The sequence below is a fragment of the Pogoniulus pusillus genome, chromosome 26 (assembly GCF_015220805.1).
Source record: "Pogoniulus pusillus isolate bPogPus1 chromosome 26, bPogPus1.pri, whole genome shotgun sequence".
NCBI lineage: Eukaryota > Metazoa > Chordata > Aves > Piciformes > Lybiidae > Pogoniulus > Pogoniulus pusillus.
Genome location: NC_087289.1, coordinates 18,426,086 through 18,449,683, shown reverse-complemented (window position 1 = coordinate 18,449,683; position 23,598 = coordinate 18,426,086). Strand labels below are relative to the sequence as shown.

At 47.9% G+C, this 23,598-nt stretch overlaps 1 protein-coding gene across 7 annotated transcripts in view; it reads left to right on the top strand.

Moving 5' to 3' along the window:
- The window catches only part of LOC135187052 (glypican-5-like), a 620,448-nt gene that overhangs the window by 195,563 nt on the left and 401,287 nt on the right, over positions 1–23,598 (top strand). For 6 of the 7 annotated variants that reach the window (XM_064165391.1, XM_064165389.1, XM_064165393.1 and 3 more), the window contains 2 exons: positions 620–679; positions 2,433–2,558. In XM_064165391.1, the coding sequence (XP_064021461.1) occupies positions 620–679; positions 2,433–2,558 (186 nt within the window). The remainder of the gene's footprint in view (positions 1–619; positions 680–2,432; positions 2,559–23,598) is intronic. The other variant, XM_064165390.1, reaches the window with a different exon arrangement.

The window sequence follows — 23,598 nt, the reverse complement described above, 5'->3', positions numbered from 1 at the left end:
TCCACTGTTCTTCCACCCCTGTAACCTTAGAGCCTGCCTCTCCTGCATTGCTGGGTTGATACTTAACACTTTTTTCCAGTGGCACAATCTGACACAACCATCTGTAGTCACACAATTTATTAATAGACAGCTAGTTGCTGATTGTACCAGAATCTGAACGCTACCCCTTCGTGCCCCCCCTTCCCACGGTGCCCATTCTAAACCGTTTGCCATTCTTCTCCTGTGCAGCCTGATGCATTTGCAGTTCTTCATTTGGTATCAGTTACAGTTCATTTAAGCACCACTGCATTTATTTTCAGCCTTTTGCTATCTGCTGCATTTGTAATTGTGCTCTTATGTGTAAATGCTTGGGAGAAGGAGTCTCAGCTGTATTTTTAGTTCAGTGTTGCATTGACATTTTTGATTGCCTCTGTGCTTTGGAAAAAAAATCTCATGGCAGTTTTCCTCCTTATTTGTTTTCTTGTATTATCCTGTGCATGTGCTTGATGACCTTTCTTTCAAATAATTTTTACTTTTCTCTTTTGTTTCTCATTTCTTTTCCTCATTTGCCTGAATTCCTGCTTCTCCCCTCCTCCCCAACCTCTCCTGGTTGATGCTTATTCTCCCCGGCCTATTCCAGTTCTCTGCCTCTGAAAGCTTCCAAGAGTGACAAATCAAGAAGCTTGAAAAAAGCCTCTCGGTAAGAATGAAAAGATGGTGACTAACTTTGTTGTCTCTGCGCACAGCTTGCCTCCCTTGCAAGCTGCTGTTTCAGCTGTACATTAGCAATTGACATATTTCTAGATCACTGCTTCTATACTGTGAGGCACTGGGAAACTATGTTTTGTCCCCAGAGTGTTTAGTTTTATACCGATGAGATGTAAATGGTTTTGCTTGTTAAGAGTTGGACACATTTCTGCCTGCTTTGAAATGTCAGAGCCCCATGGCTGAAAATGCAAAGGAGTTTTGGCCTCTTGGCTTCATCTGAGTGAGACAAGCTTTAGACTCTTAGAAGGGTACTCTTCCTCCTTCAAAGAAAACTCCATTTTAGAACCTGTCAAATCTTTAACATCTGTGTCACCTTTTATGATTAATGCTATTCTGGCAGGAAGGTGACTTTCTGTCTGGCCCTAGCTTGGCTGTGCAAACCCTTTGAGCTTACATGCCCAAGGTAGTGATCAAGAGGTAGGAATATTGGTTCTTTGTAAGCCCCAAAACTCCTGCTTTGTTGGCTTTGTTTAAAATCACAGCTTTCCTTCGTTGTTGGGGGAGTTACTTCCTTAGGACCAGATGGTGACTAATTTATCTAGAGAAATGTTATCACCTGTAAAGTAAATCAGATGGTTCAATGCCTTTGAGAAAGCATAAAGACAGTTGTGGGGAGAGTTAACCACTGCCCAAACCTTGCAAGTAATGGATTTTGATAGTGTTTAGAAGCACCTGTTGCTCCCAGAATATTGAACAGGTTTGTGCCAGGCTCCATCCAGCCTTTTTCCCAGGCATTTCTTCCATGCAGTGTCAGGCAGAAGCATTATAAACCAGAAGGAGTCCTTTGGTCTTTCTAGTGGAGTTGTTAAAGACACTTCTGAAACAAGAAGATAGCTCCCTGATTACTCTAGCTCAGTTTTCATGTTCAGAGTTCTGTTCTCGCTGTCTTTAACATCTTACATCAAACAGGAGCTTCTAAAGCAGGGTGGTTTCTCATTCTGAAGTACTCTCAGCTGTGTTGGATTGACATTTGTTTTGTTCCAGCTTATGTGTTATGGCTACCTCAGTTAGAAATGTATATTAAGGTACAGTTAGATTATAGAAGAGGCAGCGTTTGCCCACAGTGCACACATGGTCAGAAATGAGCTGTTTGTACTGGCAGCAGTTTTGCAGGTTTGCCAAAGAAGCAAGCAGAGACTCCTCGTTTAACAGAGGTGCCAGACATGAGAGAGAAATGTCTTCCTAGTAAGAATGTGAGATGGTTAGTGATGATGGGGAGGAGTTGGCTCCACTGCATCTCAAGGAGCCGACTCTGCGCTGTTGTTGCACATGTGGGGTACTTACACAGCACATTGAGGGTTTTGTGATGGGATGGTAGCTTTTAGAAGCCTTTCCCACCCAGGAGCTTGTTGACAGTATTGTTAATACACTCACACACAGTGAGGAAAGAACCCAGTCCTCTTAATGATGTTTTCACATTATGTTTTAATCTGTTCCTACAGAGAGCAGCCTCTCTTCAAAGGTTGAGATATGTGTTAAGGCCATCAGTTAAAGCCACCCTTTGTGTGCGAGTCTCTGCCTTACTGTTAGGCTAAGAACAGATGACATGTAGGAAATAGAAGTTAATTGACTTAGGTGGCTTGATTTCTGTAAGGATTCTAAACTCTTCATCTTGTGGAGGGCAGGGGGGGCTTAAACTGTGGGTGTGCTGCTGTGCTGTTAAATGTGTCCTTCGTGCATTACAGAGAGTTCATCAACTACATGAAGCGATCCCGAACCTTTTATGCCTCTATAGCAGAAAGGCTGTGTGATGGAGACCTGGTGATGAGAGACAGCTCAACCTGCTGGAATGGAGAAGATGTTGTGGAAAGGTAAAGTTATCAATGAAAGTTTTCCTTAATGATGGAAAAGGCAACTCTGTAGTCTTCTCATGGTTCAGAAGCATTCCGAAACACTCATGTTGTCATAAATCTTTGCTCCATAGTGGACTTAATGCTTAAGGGAGCAAGGGTTTGCTAAGATAAAAGTTGTTGATTTTGAGTTTTGGGTATCTGTTGTTGTAACATGTTGTGGGAGGGCTGCTTCGTAGAGTCCCTTTCTTTCATTGCAGAGAGACAGCTCATGGTCTCTAGAGAGACATTGCACTCAAAAGCTCAGCCAACAGGCAGGGCTTTGGTGACTGGAGGTCCCTCACAGTTTGCTGTTTGTAGGCTCAGAGCTGACCATCACATTTGGCCATAACATGTAGCTCTTCCTGGAAAAGTGTCAGAAAAATGCACTAACCAAAGCATTGTGCTTTTAAAGGATTTCTCTGACATTTACTTTTGGAGTTTCTGCCATGGCACTTTGGGTAACAGATGGGTTTGGAACTGCCCAGCATACTTACCAGAGCTTGTTCTGGAGGAACTCTTGAAAAGTAGCAATAAGTTCATTGCTCCATGTTGGCAGAGCAGCTAGAAGCTCTGGAGAGTGGGAGGATCTTTCTGGTTTGTCAGCTGCTTTATTTCCCCTCAGTGTTTAATCACAGCCTTTATCACAGTCTTTCTCATCACCTTTTAAATTCTAGACTGGAAAATACACTTGTGCTCTCCATGAGCTAAACTTCTTGCTATCATTTCTCTTCCTCTGGATAACATGAGGCAATACTGCCCCGAGGAATAAAAAAGCTTTTCAGAATACAACTCTGTCTGCTACTATCACTATCAAAGTACACATCAGTGTTTTGTAGTGAGAGCTGGTTGGAACTGTGTCAGGAAATGTTTTCCTAAGATGTCTTTTTGTAGAAGCAGAACTGTTGCATGGGATTGTCTTGGCTTTCATGATGTTTGGTTTTGAAGTGGTTTTTCTGGTGGTCTCCAGCAGTTGCAAAAGATGAAGTTCCAGCATTTTGTTTTCTTGATTTAAAACAACTCTCATGATTGAAGACTGTTTTGTAGGAACTCCAGGAATCGTTTCAGTGTGAAACAGAGAGAGGTGTTAGTTTGAGGCTGTTCCATTAAAGGCAGAGCCACACAGCCCTGCTTAGAAATTCAGTGTTCCTGTGTGTATCTGGGTTATGAATTAATGGTAGAAGCACATATTTGAAGATCTCAGAATGACTTAGCCTGGAAAGTGACCATAAACTTAATCTCGTCCATAGCCTCTCAGCTAGGCTTGGCTGCTCAAGGCCTCATTCATCCTGTCCTTGAACACCTCCAGGAAGGAGGCATCCACAACCTGTCTGAGCAGCCTATTTCAGGGTCTCATCATCCTTGTAGTGAGCAACTCCCTCAGCTTAAAACCGTTCCTGTTGCTAGACACCCTTGTGAAAAGTCCCTCTCCAGCCTTCCTGTAGGATCCCTTCAGGTATTGGAAGGCAGCTGTAAGGTCACCCAAGTAGCAGCTTTGGTAACAATGCAATATTCTAACTATTAATGTATGGTGATTGAAGTTTTTATTGTGAAAGCACTGGAGAAGATCAGGGTTTCTAATCAGTGTTTGTTTCAGAGTCTGATTGCTGGTAACACGTTGCTGGACACACAGCTTTTAGACCAGAGATCTGTCAGTATCAACTCTCTGAGCAAACAAATGAGTCAAAGTGTAGTTTTCATTAGTATCTTCTTCTGGTGGGGATTTTTCTTTGTTTGATGGGGTTTTGTTCACATGCTTTTTCTTTTTAACTGATGTACATGCTTTACAAAAGAGACAGTTACTTCTTTTTGTCTTTGCTAATCTGTGGCTTTCCTAGAATGAGGAAATGTGGTAAAGTTTCAGGTTTGAAGGGGGAGAAAATTGGTAGAAGTATCAGGAGAAACAATAACAAATCCCCTCACAGTTTGAATTAAAAGCAAAAACAGAGGGAAAAAACCTACACCCCAATGACAATAGCAACAACAAAATCCACCACCAGACCCTGAAATATATATGTGCACAATGTGCATGTGTCAGTTCTGTCACAGTAGGCTGCCTTAAAAGGGACAGCTTTCTGGGCAGCCTGCTCTGCCAGCCATTCTGCACAGCAGTGCAAGCATGGTGCCTGCTTGCTGGCAGGTTTTACTCCTTTCATCAGCTGTGCCACAGGCTGGACTTGTGTTCCAGTGAGTTCTCTGGGGACCATGGAACAATCTCACACATGGGTACCCTGCTCTGGGTACAGTTTCAATACTTTATTATAGCTTAAACACTGAAACCATAATGAGAAAGGTGCACTGGAGACCACAATAGCTGTGGCTCACATGCTACAGCCACAGGGGGAGAAACTACACTGCTGAGTAAGGTGTGACAAACCATGCCAAGTAGCTCTACTGATCAAGAGCAGGCTGTGCTCACCCTGTCCCACGGCAGCAGAGCTCCTGAGCTGGCAGCTGGCAGGGCTGGCAGCCCTTAAGGTAGGCGTCCCCAGCGGAGCCGCACCGTGATGGTGGTCAGGCTGCTGCTGCTGCGGCACAGCTCCCTGGGCTCTCGGCTGCAGGACTCTGTGACGTGTGGCCAGGACGTCCCAGAAGGCTGAAGGAAGGAGAGCAGAGCTCCTCCTTCCCTTTGGAACCTGTTCCATCCACCTTTCCCTGCTGCCCGTGTGCCCTGCTTCCCCCGGATCTTTAGTAACCTGGTGATTATCAGCCTGCTGGAACTTCTGATCAAGCACAGACCAACTCTTCCCTCTTACAACTTGTCACCAGTTCTTCCTCACAGGGAATAAACCTGTCCTGGTGATGCCTAAAGATGCATTTCTCTTTGCTCTTCGTCCTTTCCCAGGAGACCAGAGGATTAAATATCAGCAGTAGTGCACAGCTCTGAACTCCAAACAGAGCCTCATTCTTCACTCTGTACCAGAACATAGATCACCCCAGTTAATCTAGTGGATCTCTTGTGAACCTGAGTTTAAGGTTACTCAGGCTGTGGAACTGGCAAAAAGTGCAGTTCTTGTTTCCTCCGTGCTGCTTGCATTTCATGATGCTACTTGGCAGCTGAGTGATATTTATGCTGTGTTCTAATTGGCGTTCAAGCTCTTTAGGAAAAGACAAACTCAGCCTTTGTAAGCAATCTGACACACACATTCAGCCCAAACAGCATGGAATGGTTACTCAGACACACAGGTTGAGCACTGAGTGCTGTGTCCAGTTCTGGGCTCCTCAATTCAAGAGAGATGTTGAGGTGCTGGAAGGTGTCCAGAGAAAGGCAGCAAGGCTGGGGAGGGGCCTGGAGCACAGCCCTGTGAGGAGAGGCTGAGGGAGCTGGGGGTGTGCAGCCTGCAGCAGAGGAGGCTCAGGGCAGAGCTCATTGCTGTCTGCAGCTACCTGAAGGGAGGCTGTAGCCAGGTGGGGTTGGTCTCTTCTGCCAGGCAACCAGCAACAGAAGAAGGGGACACAGTCTCAAGTTGTGCCAGGGGAGGTCTAGGCTGGATGTTAGGAGGAAGTTGTTGTCAGAGAGAGTGATTGGCATTGGAATGGGCTGCCCAGGGAGGTGGTGGAGCTGCTGTCCCTGGATGTGTTCTAGCAAAGCCATGTTCTGGTTGATTGGCTGGGGCTGGGTGCTAGGTTGGACTGGATGAAGTTGGAGGTCTTTTCCAACCTGCTTGTTCCTATGATTCTAAGTGGTGGCAAAGCAGCAGAAGCAGCAGCAGGGGAAGATAGCAGTGGATGCAGCAGAAGCAGCATGGGGAAGGTCCAAGCTCTGCATGCAGACATAAAGTTCTTGATGCTCCAATGAAATGATATCAACTTACCCACTGTTGCCATTCTGTGGCCTATCCCTACAACGTTCACCTCTCCACTCAGAGCTTCCACTTCTAAGTTTCTCTGTGTCAATGATTTTTTTAATGCCTGAGGTAGAAATCAGCTCCATCAGCCACAGGGGGTCATTTGGTAGCTGGCTACCCCTAGCAACAGGGTGATGCAGTGCTTCAAAGCTCTCAGGCTGGGCTGAGAGGAGTTCAGTAGCAGTGCCCCATGTGGGAGCTGTGCCAGCCTGCCCGTGCTAGACGTGTGGAACCTAATGAGATCCCAGCAGGTACCGCTGCGGCTGCAGATGGTAACCTGAACCCAGGCTCCTGCCTGCTCCTGATGCTATGGTTTTGGTTTACAACAAAAGCCTCTGTTAGAACAGTGTCACCCTTTGGGTTGACTCTGACCAAGAAAGCTTTCAAAAGTTTGGCAGAGAAGTTGTTTCTCAGGAGCAGCAAACCTACTCAGACCCACGATGTGCGGCAGCTTTCCGGGAGCAAAGGCTCATGCTCTGGGGCAGTGAGACGCTTCACAACCTGCGGTCCGCTGCGGATGCTCCGTGCGCTTTAGGGGGTGTGCTACTCGGTGCTTCCCTGGAGCAGCTGGGAGGCTTGGACAGAATTAAGGGAAGGGCTCTTACTGTTTCGTTGGGGCTTTGGTTGGGGTTTTTGTTGTCCATTTGTGGTGCTGGTTGCTCGTTAGGAGCGAGTGAGGGGTTGCAACTTGCTTCTCAGAGGTTTCCTTTTTCCAGGCTGCACTTCACATCAAGTGATTGTTTTTTCACACCCAAAACCTGAGTAGAGGAAACCAATTCACATGAGTTTGGGCAGGCCAGGAGTGCCAGGATACTTTTGAAAACTTGGTAGCTGATAATGTGTGAAAGGAAGAGTAGATTGACCAAGTGGCAGGTATTGATGTCTCAATGTCTCGAGTCGAAGACCAATCTGGCACTTGTATTTTTAGCTGTCTGCAGTCAAACACTGCTTTGCCCAGCCACACAGGTGTCGATGGGGTTGTATCTCTACAGAAACACTGCAGCTGTAGTGTTTGTTCTGCCCTACTGAGCTGTGCTGCATTTGTGACATGGCTTAGGGCATCAGTAAGTTTGCAGATGACACCAAGCTAGGAGCAGCTGTGGAGCTGTTGGAAGGTAGGAGAGCCCTGCAGAGGGACCTGGCCAGGCTGGATGGGTGGGCAGAGGCCAATGGGATGAGACTGAACAAGGCGAAGAGCAGGGTTCTGCACTTTGGCCACAACAACCCCAAGCAGCACTACAGGCTGGGGAGTGAGTGGCCCCGGCAACCAGGAGCAGCCAGGAAGAAAGGGACCTGGGGGTCCTACTGGCTGAAGATGAGGCAGCAGTGTGCCCAGGTGGCCAAGAGAGCCAATGGCATCCTGGCCTGCATCAGGAATGGTGTGGCCAGTAGTATGAGGGATATTATTCTGCCCCTGTACTCAGCACTGCTCAGGCCACACCTTGAGTACTGTGTCCAGTTCTGGGCTCCTCAATTCAAGAGAGATGTTGAGGTGCTGGAAGGTGCCCAGAGAAGGGTGACAAAGCTGGTGAAGGGCCTGGAACACAAACCCTATGAGGAGAGTCTGAGGGAGCTGGGGTTGTTTAGCCTAGAGAAGAGGAGGCTCAGGGCAGAGCTCATTGCTGTCTGCAGCTACCTGAAGGGAGGCTGTAGCCAGGTGGGGTTGGTCTCTTCTCCCAGGCAACCAGCAACAGAACAAGGGGACACAGCCTCAAGTTGTGCCAAGGGAGGTCTAGGCTGGATGTTAGGAGGAAGTTGTTGTCAGAGAGAGTGGTTGGCATTGGAATGGGCTGCCCAGGGAGGTGGTGGAGTCACTGTCCCTTGAGGTGTTGAAGCAAAGCCTGTCTGGGGCACTTAGTGCCATGGTCTGGTTGACTGGCTAGGGCTGGGTGCTAGGTTGGACTGGATGATCTTGGAGGACTTTTCCAACCTGGCTGATTCTATGATTTGTAAGTATGATTTAAGTCACTGTTGTACTTGATGGGTTTCTCATCTGTCAGGCTTAATGGTCGTTGAGCTAGAACTACTTCCAGGCTGGAACCAAAGCTGGTTCAGGAGCTCAAACTTAGCTTTGTTTGGAGCAGGGCAAGTAAAAACCCTTGTGAAAATGACTCTAGGGAGTTTCCTGTTAGGTGCTTCTCAATTGCAAGAGGAAGTTCTCCAAGTTTCCCAATTTAATGGCCTTTTCCTTATTGCCACTTAGCATCATCTGAAATAGTCTCAGTGATGATAAAACAAATCTTTTGCTTTCCACTGCACAGGTGCAGATCCCATATGATTCCAGCGGTCTCCTCAGGTGTGTTTGAGTGGATTTTATGTGGAATGAGTTTCTCTGAACATGGCAGACTTTGATACTGCATTAAAACATTTGAGACAGGCTCAAGTCTTTGTTCTTGTTCCTCCGAATCTGCCTTGGTCTTGCAGGGCTTTGAGGAATTGAAAGGCAGTGAAACTTGCCAGTATAAGTGAAATCTGCGTGCTTGACATGTACTGCTCTGATTTGGAGGAGAGGCTTTCACAACAACCGCTTTTTGGATGGGACTCACTTCCTCAGGAAGTTCCAAGTGCAACGTTTTGGGGTTAAAAGCTTGCATCAAAAAATGGCTTTTGAACCAGGTTGCTGGAAATGTGAGAGAAGGGTATTTTGTAACACCCACTGGGAACCCACATTTATTTCCTTCCTTCCCTCCCTTCCTCCCTTCCTCCCTTCCTCCCTTCCTCCCTTCCTCCCTTCCTCCCTTCCTCCCTTCCTCCCTTCCTCCCTTCCTCCCTTCCTCCCATCCTCCCATCCTCCCTTCCTCCCATCCTCCCATCCTCCCTTCCTCCCATCCTCCCTTCCTCCCATCCTCCCTTCCTCCCATCCTCCCTTCCTCCCATCCTCCCTTCCTCCCTTCCTCCCTTCCTCCCTTCCTCCCTTCCTCCCTTCCTCCCTTCCTCCCTTCCTCCCTTCCTCCCCTTCCTCCCTTCCTCCCCTCCCTCCCTTCCTCCCCTCCCTCCCTTCCTCCCCTCCCTCCCTTCCTTTCCTCCCTTCCTTTCCTTCCCTCCCTTCCTTTCCTTCCCTCCCTTCCTTTCCTTCCCTCCCTTCCTTTCCTTCCCTCCCTTCCTTTCCTTCCCTCCCTCCCTTTCCTTCCCTTCCCTCCCTTTCCTTCCCTTCCCTCCCTTTCCTTCCCTTCCCGCCCTTCCTTTCCTTCCCTTCCCTCCCTTTCCTTCCCTTCCCTCCCTTCCTTTCCTTCCCTCCCTTCCTTTCCTTCCCTCCCTTCCTTTCCTTCCCTCCCTTCCTTTCCTTCCCTCCCTCCCTTTCCTTCCCTTCCCTCCCTTTCCTTCCCTTCCCTCCCTTTCCTTCCCTTCCCGCCCTTCCTTTCCTTCCCTTCCCTCCCTTTCCTTCCCTTCCCTCCCTTCCTTTCCTTCCCTCCCTTCCTTTCCTTCCCTCCCTTCCTTTCCTTCCCTCCCTTCCTTTCCTTCCCTCCCTTCCTTTCTTTCCCTCCCTTCCTTTCCTTCCCTCCCTTCCTTTCCTTCCCTCCCTTCCTCCCTTCCCTTCCTTCCCTCTCTCCTTGTTTCTCTTACAGTTTTACATCCAGTGTAAGAATGATGGGACACCTGTCCACAGGCTTGAGCAGATGATGGTGTGGGTTGTTGGGCTCTCAGGGCCTGTGCAAGCTGGCTGAGAAAGGAAGTGGCAAATCACAATGACTTCCTTTCCCCAAAATGTTTCCTTTGGAGAGTTCAGGTTTTATGAGTTTAGCACTTTCATTGTCCCCTTTCTCATTTCCTTAGGCTCTAGCAAGCAGCCATCTGGCCATGGAGAACAGAGATAATCATTTAGCCTTAACATGCTTAAAAGGTGTTCACTCATGCCATCGCAGTAAGGCATGTCTGGAGGCACAGGCATTGCTGTAACTTGTGAATCCTGGATGGTTTGCAGTGTTTTGCAGGTTGTAGTTGTTTTCCAGGATTTGTGGTGTTGATATTGGGTGGGTTATCTTGGGGGGCTTACTTCTTGGTTTGGTTTGGTTTTTGTTTGAGGGTTTTTTTTGGGAGGGGAGGGCATTGGGGCATGTTTGTTCAATCTTGCAGAATAAGCCACTGTGTTGGAAATGCCTCTTTGGCACATAACTGTGCCTGAGCTTACCTTGCAGAGTGATGCAGAGCTGACAGGCTTTGAGTAACATATTCATATTCTTCTGTCAGCATCTATGAAGGGTGAGTGTGTGATGGTTTGGGTGTTACCCACCCCCCCACACACTTTGGAAATCACCCAGACTGGAGTCAGCCAGCTCTGGCAATTGAATGAAGCTTATATTTACAGCTAGCACAATACACAAGCAGATATTTACAGTATAGACAGTTATAGACAGAAATATGCAAGGTAAAAGGTAATACAGAAACCTGAGTCTCCAGGAGGGGCTCTCAGCTGCCCCTGCACCTTCCCCCTACCTCTCTCAACCTTACCCCAGTCCCAAGGAAGAACAGAGGTTCGGTCAGGGGGTTAGGAAGCAAAGTGGATTAATCAGAGAAATGGAGGGTGAGGTTAGAGAGATGCAGCTCAGAGCTCCCCAGCAGGAGTAGTGCCTGATCTATGTTTGGATTCTTATTTTTATCCATCTCAGCAAGCCTATGAGTGCAGTAGACATCACCATTGTTTTCCTTTCACAGCCTGTTATCTAGTTCTTCTCACCAAAACATTCTAGCCTGCTGCAAACTAGCGCAGAGTGTTAAAGTTTGCTGCCATGCAAGTAGGTAGTTGTTAATAGGGCAGCAGCCCAAATCAACCCTGATTAGAATCATAGCATCAGCCAGGTTGGAAGAAACCTCCAAGCTCATACACTCCAACCTAGCACCCAGCCCCACCCAGTCAACCAGACCATGGCACTAAGTGTGCCATTGAACACCTCCAGGGACGGCGACTCCACCACCTCCCTGGGCAGCCCATTCCAGTGCCACAACTGGCAACAACTTCCTATAGCTACCCCTCACCACATCTGAAAACATCACATGGTCATTTCCCAGTTTGGAGACTTTTTGTTTACCACCTGCAATAGCAAACAAGTGGTACTAGGACAAGAGCAAGAAGAAAAAAGCTGTTTGTACAGCTACATTTGAAATCCTTGATTTCAATATTGGTGACCTCTGGAATCTGGGCAGATGGTGACAGGCAGGCTATGGTGAGTGCTTGGAACAGTTGGGGTGAGTGTGGGAACCAAAGATGTAACCAGGTGGGGGTTGGTCTCTTCTCCCAGACAACAAGCAAAAGAACAAGGGGATATAGTCACAAGTTGTGCCAGGGCAGGTCTAGGCTGGATATTAGGAGGAACTTGTTGGCAGAAAGAGTGCTTGGCATTGGAATGGGCTGCCCAGGGAGGTGGTGGAGTTGCCGTGCCTGGAAGTGTTGAAGCCAAGCCTGGCTGGGGCACTTAGTGCCATGATCTGGTTGATTGGCCAGGGCTGGGTGCTAGGTTGAACTGAATGAGCTTGAAAGTCTCTTCCAACCTGTTTTTTTCTGTGATTCTGTGACATCTCTGGTCCAACCCCTGCTCAAAGCAGGGGCTGCTATGGGATCAGATCAGATTCCTGATGTCGCTGTTTGGTCTGATATTGAAAGCCACCTGTGATGGAGACAGCATGAGCTTGCTCCACATCTCATTGTCGTGCAGAAATTTTCCCTTGTATCCAGACAGAACCTCCCTAATTTCAGCTTTTACCTTTCCTGTCTTGCTCTCTCACCATGCACCACAGACCATTTGTGAACCCAAATTGCCTGAAGGCCATGCTGACTGCAAAGGAGCAAGCAGCAGTGCAAACCAGCCTCCCTTAAGAGCTGCCGGGTACCCTAGGAGACGCAGTAACCTGTTTGTATAGGGTGAGAGGCCTCACTGATAACAGAAAGAAGCAATTAGCTTTTAAACACAGAACATTATGCACAGAATGAGATTAGCACTGCTCCTTACACCTTGTCACTAACCTGTAGCACTTGGATGAAGTACACGACATGAATCATGCCACCATGGAGTGCTGTACTGGTTCTGAAAAGATGCTCACAAAGCAGAATCTGTCTAACTAAGAAAGTACAGGAAGAGGAGGAAATGAATGCCTCAGTAGGGCAATATTTGTCTTTCTTATTCCTAATGGGAATAAATTCAATTTCAGTTCAGTTGTAGAGAGGATTTCTTGAGAGGTTGTTAGGCAGCTTTCAGCTAGGGACAGAAAATGTGATCCAAGTGAATTTATCTTGTATTGTGAAAGTGGAGCTGTTCCTTTGCGTTTCACCAGTCCTAGCCAACAGAAAGATAACTGTTCAGTGCTGGGTGTTCTGTGTGTATCTAGTCCATATGAAGTGATGTCTTAGGAAAAGGAAGCACTCAGATTGAACCAACAAGCTGTGTTCAATCTGCCAGAGTTATTAAACTGCCACAGAATAGCGCCCAGATAGGGCTTTTGTTCCACAAGGTCAGAGGCCAGCAGAGTAAGCTGAGACTAATTGGAGGAATAGCACATTTGGTGCCAGAGAGGACATTGCTAGAGCATCTCCCCAGGGTTGTAGGGGTACACATATGTAGAAAGGAATGTCTTCTGTGCTGATCTGAGATTACTGTCATGTAGGATCCTGTGGTTAGATTGCTGCTTCAAGCTCTGACCCTCTGACTGGAGAGATACAGGCTAGGGTCGGAGTGGCTGAGAGCAGCCAGACAGAGAGGGATCTGGGGGTGCTGATTGATACCCACCTGAACATGAGCCAGCAGTGTGCCCAGGTGGCCAAGAGAGCCAGTGGCATCCTGGCCTGCATCAGGAATGGTGTGGCCAGCAGGAGCAGAGAGGTCATTCTGCCCCTGTACTCTGCACTGGTTAGACCTCACCTTGAGTGCTGTGTTCAGTTCTGGGCCCCCCAGTTTAGGAGGGACATTGAGATGCTTGAGCGTGTCCAGAGAAGGGCGACGAGGCTGGGGAGAGGCCTTGAGCACAGCCCTACGAGGAGAGGCTGAGGGAGCTGGGATTGGTTAGCCTGGAGAAGAGGAGGCTCAGGGGAGACCTTATTGCTGTCTACAACTACCTGAGGGGAGGTTGTGGCCAGGAGGAGGTTGCTCTCTTCTCTCAGGTGGCCAGCACCAGAACAAGAGGACACAGCCTCAGGCTGTGCCAGGGGAGATTTAGGCTGGAGGTGAGGAGAAAGTTCTTCCCTGAGAGAGTCATTGGACACTGGAATGGGCTGCCCGGGGAGGTGGTGGAGTCGCCGTCCCTGGAGCTGTTCAAGGCAGGACTGGACGTGGCACTTGGTGCCATGGTCTGGCCTTGAGCTCTGTGGTAAAGGGTTGAACTTGATGATGTGTGAGGTCTCTTCCAACCCTGATGATACTGTGATACTGTGTGATATAAAAGCCATGGGCTGTTACATCTTTAGCCGCCTGGGAGAGGCGAGGGGGCTGCCTTCCTAACAACGAACAGACGTGTTATAGAGCCATTACAGAGAGAGCAGCACAACCCATAGCTGAATCTGACAGTCTCATTCTAGCTAAAATACAGAATGAGGGAAAATGGAATTAGGAAAACTGCTCCTTTCTTGTAGTGTTGTGGCTAGTGAGCTCCAGTGCTGTAAAGACTGCTTTAGCACACTGACAACATGAAGAGGAGATTATCTCAAGAGCTGTGACACCTCCCCAGACTTCTCCAAATGATGAGTTTACTTTGTAGTTTACCACTGATGACCATAGAAGTTATTTTTCTTCACAATTTGGGAAGATACTCCCTTCTTCAGTAAAGGGCCATTTCTCATACTCCACAAGGCTCAGCTGTCAGACACAGGCTCTCAGCCTCAATTTTCTCTTCAGTCCAAAGGATACTTGTTACACTTTGGGGACCATCTGCAGTGCTGTGTTAAGCAACCAGGATACACAGCTGAAAAGTAAGTGGTCATAAAATACAGTATCAAAGTCTCACAGTATCATCAGGGTTGGAAGAGACCTCACAGATCATCAAGTCCAACCCTTTACCACAGAGCTCAAGGCCAGACCATGGCACCAAGTGCCACGTCCAGTCCTGCCTTGAACAGCTCCAGGGACGGCGACTCCACCACCTCCCCGGGCAGCCCATTCCAGTGTCCAATGACTCTCTCAGGGAAGAACTTTCTCCTCACCTCCAGCCTAAATCTCCCCTGGTGCAGCCTGAGGCTGTGTCCTCTCGTTCTGGTGCTGGCCACCTGAGAGAAGAGAGCAACCTCCTCCTGGCCACAACCACCCCTCAGGTAGTTGTAGACAGCAATAAGGTCTGCCCTGAGCCTCCTCTCCTCCAGGCTAAACAATCCCTTCACACCACTAATTTTAAAAAGGTCCAGGCATGTCTTCATGATGACCCACACTGAAAAACTGTGTGAAGAGAAGTGACAGAAGTCATAGAATGGTTTAGGTTGGAAGGGACCTCAAGGATCATCCCATTCCAACCTCCCGCCATAGGCAGGGACACCTCCCACTAGAACAGGTCACTCAAGGACTCATCCAACCTGGCCTTGAACACCTCCAGGGAGGTTGTGAAGCACAGAAGCACCCAATGTGATTCAATCACACTGGGTGCTTCTGTGCTCCACAACCTCCCTGGACAACTTGTGCCAGTCTCTCACCACCCTCACTGCAAAGAACCCTTTCCTACATCCAGTTTGAATCTCCCCTCTGCCAGTTTAAACCCATTCCTCCTTGTCCTGTCATTACAAGATCTTGTCAGTACTCCCTCCTCAGCCTTCCTGTAGCCCCCTTCAGATCCTGAAAGGCCACTCCAAGGTCTCCTCAAAGCCTTCTCTTCTCCACGCTGCAGAGCCCCAACTCTTGTAGCCTGTCCTCATAGCAGATCTTCTGCAGCCCTCTGAGTGTCTTCGTCAATGCTGCTTTTACATGACAGCTCCTTTGTCAGTACTGTGACAGACCACTTGGCTGGATGTCACCTGCACTGATCTTTGTCATTTAAACTGATAAGTCTGTATGCTTAAGGACTTGATGGATTTTTTCCCTGTGTGTTTGTTTTGTGGAGTTTCTAATGCAGTCATGAGGGAAAGAATTTTAAGGATTTCAGTCCTGGAAACTGTTAATAGATTGTTCTCAGTGCAGAGATTTCATTCAATGCAATTATGTGTCAGCTCCTGGGAGAAAATGTGACACCAGCAAGGAGCAACAGGCTGAAATATCCAGTACCAGAAGCAGATGAAAGGTGAATGGGCCCTGATGAGATGCACCCAAGGGTGCCGAGAGAACTGGCTGATGTTATTGCTCTGCCACTCTCCACGTCTTTGCCAAATGGTGGCAGACAGCAGAGGTGCCTGAGGACTGGAGCAGAGCCAATGGCACTGCAGTCTTCAAAAGGGCAAGAAAGAGGTCCCAGGAAACTACAGAGCAGGCAGCTTCACCTCCAGCCCTGGAAAATGGTGGAGTGGCTCCTGCTGGAGGGCATCTGAAGGCACTGGGAAGAGAAGAAGGTTACCAGGAGTAGTCAGCATGGATTTACCAAGGGGCAGTCCTGCTTGACTAACCTGAGAGCATTCTATGGTGCCATAACTGAGTTGGTAGATTCAGGGAGAGCAGTGGATGTAGTCTACCTTGACCTTAGCAAGGCCTTTGACACCATCTCCCATGACAGTTTAGTGAGCAAGCTGAGGAAGTGTGGGATGGAAGAGCAGGCAGTGAGGTGAGTTAGGAACTGGTTGCAAGATAGAGTTCAGAGTGTGGTGATCAATGGTGCCAGGTCCAGCTGGAGAGCTGTGACCAGTGGTGTCCCCCAGGGGTCAGTGCTGGGGCCAGTCTGAAGGCACAGACAGAGTCTGCTCAGCAAGTTTGCTGCTGACACCAAGCTGGGAGGCTTGGCTGAGACAGCTGCAGGCTGTGCAGCCATCCAGAGAGACCTGGGCAGACAGAGCTGGGCACAGAGGAACCAGATGAAGTTCAAGAAGGACAAGTGCAGAGTCCTGCATCTGGGGAGGAATAACAAACTGCCCCAGTACAGGCTGGGAGGTGACTGCTGGAGAGCAGCCCTGTGGAGAGGGACCTGGGGGTCCTGGTGGCTAACAAGTTCCCCATGGCACAGCAATGTGCCCTTGTGGCCAAGAAGGCCAAGGGGATCCTGGGGTGTATTAGGAGGAGTGTGTCCAGCAGATCAAGGGAGGTTCTCCTGCCCCTCTACTCTGCCCTGCTGAGACCTCATCTTTAATACTGTGTTCAGTTTTGGACTCCCCAGTTGCAGAGGGACAGGGATCTGCTGGAGAGGGTCCAGCAGAGGGCTATGAGGATGATGAGGGGAGTGGAGGGCATGGCTGATGAGGAGAGGCTGAGAGACCTGAGGCTGTTTAGTCTGGAGAAGAGAAGACTGAGAGGGGATTTGATAAATGTTTATAAGTATCTGAGGGCTGCCAGGAGTGGGGACAGGCTCTGCTCACTGCTCCCTGGGATAGGACAAGCAGCAATGGGTGTAAGTTGCAGCAAAAGAGGTTCCACCTCAACACAAGGGGGAACTTCTTTAATGTAAGGGTCACAGAGCACTGGCACAGGCTGCCCAGAGAGGTTGTGGAGTCTCCTTCTCTGGAGCCTTTCCAGGCCTGTCTGGATGTGTTCCTCTGTGTTAGTTAGTATTGCCCTGCTCTGGCAGGGGGGTTGGATTTGATGATCTCCTTGGGTCCCTTCCAATGCCTAATACCCTGTGAGCCTGTGAATGTGAGCCAGGAGGAAAGTTTTGTACTAAAGTATTGAAATACTTCCCAGAGAGTGATTTGCATTGGAATGGGCTGCCCAGGGAGGTGGTGGTGTCGCTGTGCCTGGAGGTGTTCAAGTAAAGCCTGTGCCATGGTCTGGTTGACTGGATAGGGCTGGGTGCTAGGTTGGACTGGATGATCTTGGAGGTCTCTTCCAGCCTGGTTGATTCTATGAAATAGAAAGAGAAAGCCAGTAGCAAGCATGGAACTTCTTCACGTGGGACAAGAAAAGCAAAAGAAGCCAGATTCAATGTGTAGCTGCTCACCTCCAAGGTGTGTTGGTGAAGTTGGACTGATTGATTTGTGATCCTCGCTTCTCTTGGGTTGGCCTGCTGTGGAATTTGGACTGTTGGAAGCTTATTACTGGACTTGGTCTGCGTTGTGCTTGATCTCATTTCACATGCAGCAAGGATGAAGCTGTTGTGTCGCTCTGTGACAGAGGAGCTTGACTGCTGTGTGGGTACCTGTGGTATAAACCTCAACTCTGATGTGTATATAGAGCGGAATGACAGTGTTGCCTTGTGTGAAAGGTTTGCCCTTTTCTCAGCACACAACAGGGAAACTTTTGAAATGCTGATAATTTTGGCAGAGTGCAAAAACCCAACTTGCTGCCCAGCTCCATCCCAGTAACTGCCCTCCAATAAACAAGCTGTGCCTGGCTCAGCGTGTTTGCTGTCCGCAGAGCCATGTCTTGTAGTTAGAGGCACATTTGCTTGTAAGAAGCAGATGAGATGAGCACACACAGAGACAGCTTGGCAAATATGAAATATGATTTTGAAGTAGTTTAATTTCTACATTGTTTATTCCACAATCTCCTTACGTTATTGATACAAACCCATCTTGCTGTAGTTTTCCCTGGGCTGCTGTGCACTTTCACTGACCTCCTTTGTGATGGCTTTTTAAAACAGATGACCTCTTCTGTTCTGAGAGTTGCCACTTTACAATGCAAATATTTCCATACAGCTACGAAAAAAACCCTCTATAGTGGATTTATAAGAACACAGAAAACATGAGCTCTGGTGGAAGGGCAGTAAGAAAGTCCAGAATACATTCTTTTCAGTTCCATAGGACTGAGCCAGTGTCTCACAGTAATTTCTGATTGATCCACAGTTCTTACGTGGATGTGCAGCAGTGTGTAGTGCTTGTAGACCATGCAGCACATATTTCCTCATCAGTGTCTTGCACTTCTGGAAGCTTCCTTTGAATGAAGACAAAATCCATCAATTTCAGAGCTGCTGTGTAAGGAGACAAAGGCTTTAGTCTCTTCTCCCAAGGAGGAATATAGAATCATAGGTTGGAAGAGACCTCCAAGATCAGCCAGTCCAACCTAGCACCCAGCCCTGGCCAGTCAACTAGACCATGGCACTAAGTGCCTCATCCAGGCTTTGCTTGAACACCTCCAGGCATGGCAACTCCACCACCTCCCTGGGCAGCCCATTCTAATGCCAATCACTCTCTCTGCCAACAACTTCCTCCTAACATCCAGCCTAGACCTCCCCTGCCACAACTTGAGACTGCATCATATGATAAACAGAGGAATTTTTATGGAGTCTAAATGGCTTTTAAGGAAGGGACATTCACTGCAGGTGGCATGGTTTTATGTTTGTGAGAACTGCACTTAATGAAAGTTGGGCTGGAAGGGAATTTGGCTGCATTGATGGCAGGGTTACAGTGGAAGAGGGCCATAACTCTTTCTTTGAGACTTTCCTCATGTCAGCTAACGAGGGAAGTCTCCTAAAAGTAAACAAAATGTGCATTCCCTTTAATTATGAAGAATTCCTGGAGAAACTGTGTTAATACCAGAAGGTGTTTTTTCCTGAGAGTGGAGTAGATGACTGGCTTAAAACTCAGAGAAATGCAGGTGATGTGCAGGGTCTAATAGTGAAGTTTTTCAGTGAAGCTCCCTGCTGTCTTACTGATGTTCTTGCCTCCTGGGGAGATTTCTTCATCAGTGCTTTTAGTTAAAAACACACAAAATGCCCTGATGTGCTGAGCCTTGTATACTGCACAGGAACAAGCATGCACTCAGTGCAGCCAAATCAATGGCGTGGTGCAGTGCTCACACTGTCCTGACCTGTGTACCCAGCCTGCACTGAAACAAGCTCTGCTCCTGCCTCTGCATAAGGATCCTGCAGTACCTCGGCATGCCATCTGCAGCAAATCTTTCTCTCGTTGTCTTGGCCAATATGCTCAAGTTCATAGAGCCCCAGGGGCTGAAGTAGGTCTATAGAGGAGGTACTACCCCCTGCTGAAGTTCTGCCAACTGGTCTCTCCAGACTGAAACCAGTCACAGAGCAAATGCGTCCAGAGCATGGACAGCCAGAGCAAAGGAGTCCCTTGAACTTGTTTATGACAGAATCACAGAATCAGTCAGGGTTGGAAGGGACCACAAGGATCATCTAATTCCAACTCCCCTGCCATGGACAGGGACACCCTACCCTAGACCAGGGTGGCCAGAGCCTCATCCAGCCTGGCCTTAAACATCTCCAGGGATGGGGCCTCAACCACCTCTGTGGGTTCCCATTCCAGGCTCTTGCCACTCTCATGGTGAAGAACTTCCTTACGTGGTGCCATTCTCCCCCTTGCAGAGCTGCAGCTCAGGACTGAGTTTGTTAAGAAATCAAAAGGTTGGATCCCACTTAAATTAGAGTATTGAGGAGAGAGAAGAACTTCCTGTGGCTCAGAAACTTTACTTTTCATCCATCTGTAGTTTCATTGTCTTACTGTTGCAATGCTTGTTAGAGCCATGAACACTAGCAAAATTATTCCTGAGTGACCCTAAATGCCAATTATTGTCCTCAACACAATCATTTCACATCTGATTTGGCATCTTCCTGCTGATTTCTCTCCTACCTCTCTGTCTCCAGTCTGTTTTTTAGGTCATAATCACAGTAAGTGGTAAGAAAAGATGGGCTTTGTTAAGAGAGCAAAATGGCCATTCAGGGAGCTGGGACTGAGTTTCTTTAGTGTGAGTAATTAACGGTAGTGATGATAGTGCTGTTCTGGTCACTTAGGTGAATAGATGGGAATAGAATATACAAAATCCAGCTGCAGTTACACTGTGCTTCTCAAAACGTGTGACAGGACTGAGCCACTTGCTAGTCACCAATGTGATTGTCCTGCATTTATATTAAAGCCTTTCTCTATCTGTTAGAGAATTGTTGTTATGCATAACATGCCCTTCAGTTAAGGGACTCTATATGCAGATGTGCTTCTCTGCTTCTCAGGTGCTGCCCTGTAAAGAGATGCAGGTGGATTATTGGCTAGAAGGCAGAGTAGAAAAAGGGTTCTGGAGAAAGGTTTGAGGCTTATGAAAATCAGGCAACAAGGAAGGATCTCTCAATAAAAACAAAAGTGAAAAGAAAGTTTAGCTGGTTGCTTCTAGGAGTCTCCAGGCATAGTGAAAGGGAACCAGGCCTCCCGCCTGGTTCATGCTCTGTGATGTCTTCATTAGTAAAATTAGTGTAATTTAGACAAGGTAAAGACACTGGAATTAGATCCAAGATGGCTTTTGTGATGGTTTGGGAGTTACCTGCCCCCCCATTCTTATGAAATCACCCAGACTAGACTCAGCTGGCTGGAAGTTAAGGAATGAAGCTTTATATTCACTGCTTAGCACAAGATACAAGCAGATAGTTACAACATTAACAGCTACAGACAGAAACATACAACTTAAAAGTAATACAGAAACACAGCAGCCCTCCCAGAAACCAGAGTCCCCAGGAGGGGCTCCCAACCACCCTTTCTACCCCTCTACCTTATCCCAGAATTTCCTTTACGTGCAAGGTGAGCTTGGAGGATCAGCCAGAGGGATTGGAGGCAGAATTAGTTGAGTTACCCAGGGAGAAAAGCACAGGCACTGACTGCGACAGACAAACACACTCTGTCTGATCTGTGCTTGTGTCCTTGTTTTTACACATCTCAGCAAGCCTATGAGTGAAGTAGCCACCACCATTGTTTCCTTTTCACAGCCTGTAATCTAATTTCTCTCATTTATATATTGCAGTTAGCCTCAAACTAGCACAGTTTTATTTTGACCATATCCTAAGACAGTTCTGTAGCAATACAAGTTAATTTCTGTCCAGTAGTTGATAGCCCTTCCTTAATTAGGTTAATAAACCTAATTAAACATTGTAGTCAGGTCTCCTGGGAGCCAATATACCTATAGACAACTCTTTCAGAAGGTTTCTGTGACTGACTTCTGCAAGATTCCTTCTGAAAAGAGGACCCTGTGCTGGTAGTGCATAACTTAAGCCTCTCTCTGATACCTGCACAACGTATTTTGTCACATCCTGATCTTCACATAATGCTGTTTTAATTGCTTGTGGTCTAATTATCTATAGAGACTGTTGCAACTGGAATATCATTCAAAAGGCATAACAGAGCAGTGGATTTATACATAATACCCATTTTTCTACCCATGGCACAGACACAATGCTTGTTTTATAGGGGAATGAAAGGTTTGGGTGATTTCTGTTTGCACAAAGGAAAGCAGGTTGTAGGCAAGGCCATGCTGCAGCATTTGGTTATGTTTTGTAAGTTTTGCCTGTCACATCTGACTATGCAGAACCTGAGCAACCCTCCCCTATTGTGACCAGCCAGTATCTTGCTAACTAAGCTGAGCGATGAAGATGTACCATTTCTTGGATTAAACATTTTCCCACACAACATGCTGCCAGAGATATTGACCAAAGAGGGGTTATTAATGACCCAGCAAGTGTTTCTATGTTGATCCATCCATAAACAGAAAGAAGACCAAGCTTGTGAAAGTGAGGCAAGTAGTTCACAGCTCAGTGTGCGTCTGCATCATCTTTCAGTGTCACTCAGTTGTTATGAAGGGGAAATTAATTAATGTGAGATTATATTTTCCCCAAATTAATACTGTTTATTCATTTTGGTATTCAGAACTCTCACCACCCCGACCAATAATTCTAATCATAATCAGTTCTTTGCACGGTCATGGAAACATTTTGCAGATAATGACTAGATCTAGTAATGGCCAGCAAAATACATGACTGTTAATTGAACTGGAAGAGAAGATTCTTGGGGGCAAATACCGCTTGTGGTCAGTACACCACTTGCCCACTAGATGGACTCAAGGAGCTCCTTTCACAGTATCACAGTCTCACAGTATCACCAAGCTTGGAAGAAACCTCATAGATCATCAAGTCCAACCCTTTACCACAGAGCTCAAGGCCAGACCATGGCACCAAGTGCCACGTCCAGTCCTGCCTTGAACAGCTCCAGGGATGGCGACTCCACCACCTCCCCGGGCAGCCCATTCCAGTGTCCAATGACTCTCTCAGGGAAGAACTTTCTCCTCACCTCCAGCCTAAATCTCCCCTGGCACAGCCTGAGGCTGTGTCCTCTTGTTCTGGTGCTGGCCACCTGAGAGAAGAGAGCAACCTCCTCCTGGCCACAACCACCCCTCAGGTAGTTGTAGACAGCAATAAGGTCTCCCCTGAGCCTCCTCTTCTCCAGGCTAACCAATCCCAGCTCCCTCAGCCTCTCCTCGTAGGGCTGTGCTCAAGGCCTCTCCCCAGCCTCGTTGCCCTTCTCTGGACACGCTCAAGCATCTCAATGTCCCTCCTAAACTGGGGGGCCCAGAACTGAACACAGGACTCAAGGTGTGGTCTAACCAGTGCAGAGTACAGGGGCAGAATGACCTCCCTGCTCCTGCTGACCACACCATTGCTGATGCAGGCCAGGATGCCACTGGCTCTCTTGGCCACCTGGGCACACCTGCTTATGGCAGAAAGGCAATGGTGAATCACAGAAGGCTTTAAGCACTTACTCACAAAATATTATCTCCCAAGGTATTCAAGAAAAGACTGGATGAGGCATTTAGTGCCATGGTCTAGATGGCTGGATAGGGCTGGGGGATAGGTTGGACTGGATAAGCTTGGAGGTCTCTTCCAACCTGGTTGATTCTATGATTCTGTGAACTCACAGAGGCTGGCTGCAGCTTCAGACAGCACCAAAAGGCTCTCAAGGAATTCTGTCTTTCTTGTCAACCACTGAGACTTCTGGTTCTTCCCAGGCTTCAGAGTGCTGAGGAAAGGAGGCAGACAATCTCTGACCTGGTTCTCTGGACAATGTGTGTATCTCCAGGACTTCCTGTCTTGGCAGGAGATGTTCAGGTGTACGCAGCCTGTCTTGTGATGTGCGGTCTCAGCACGCTGTCACGCTGGCTGTGCAGGCTGATCGCATGGAGACATTTAGAGCTTCTCTCTGGTAAAGTCGAGGCAGTGGAGATTGCAATGGCAGCAGGCAGCACAAATAGAGCAGCAAAGCATGGCAGAGCACACTGCATTTACCTCCTATTTCTTTTATTAAATGTGGGCTGAGACTGATTGCCCTTTGGACGCAGAATAGCCAACCAGAATGGCAGTTAGCCAAGCCTGACCATGCTAGGTGAAGCCACAGGCCTGCTTTACACAGTTTTGGGAAAAGCATA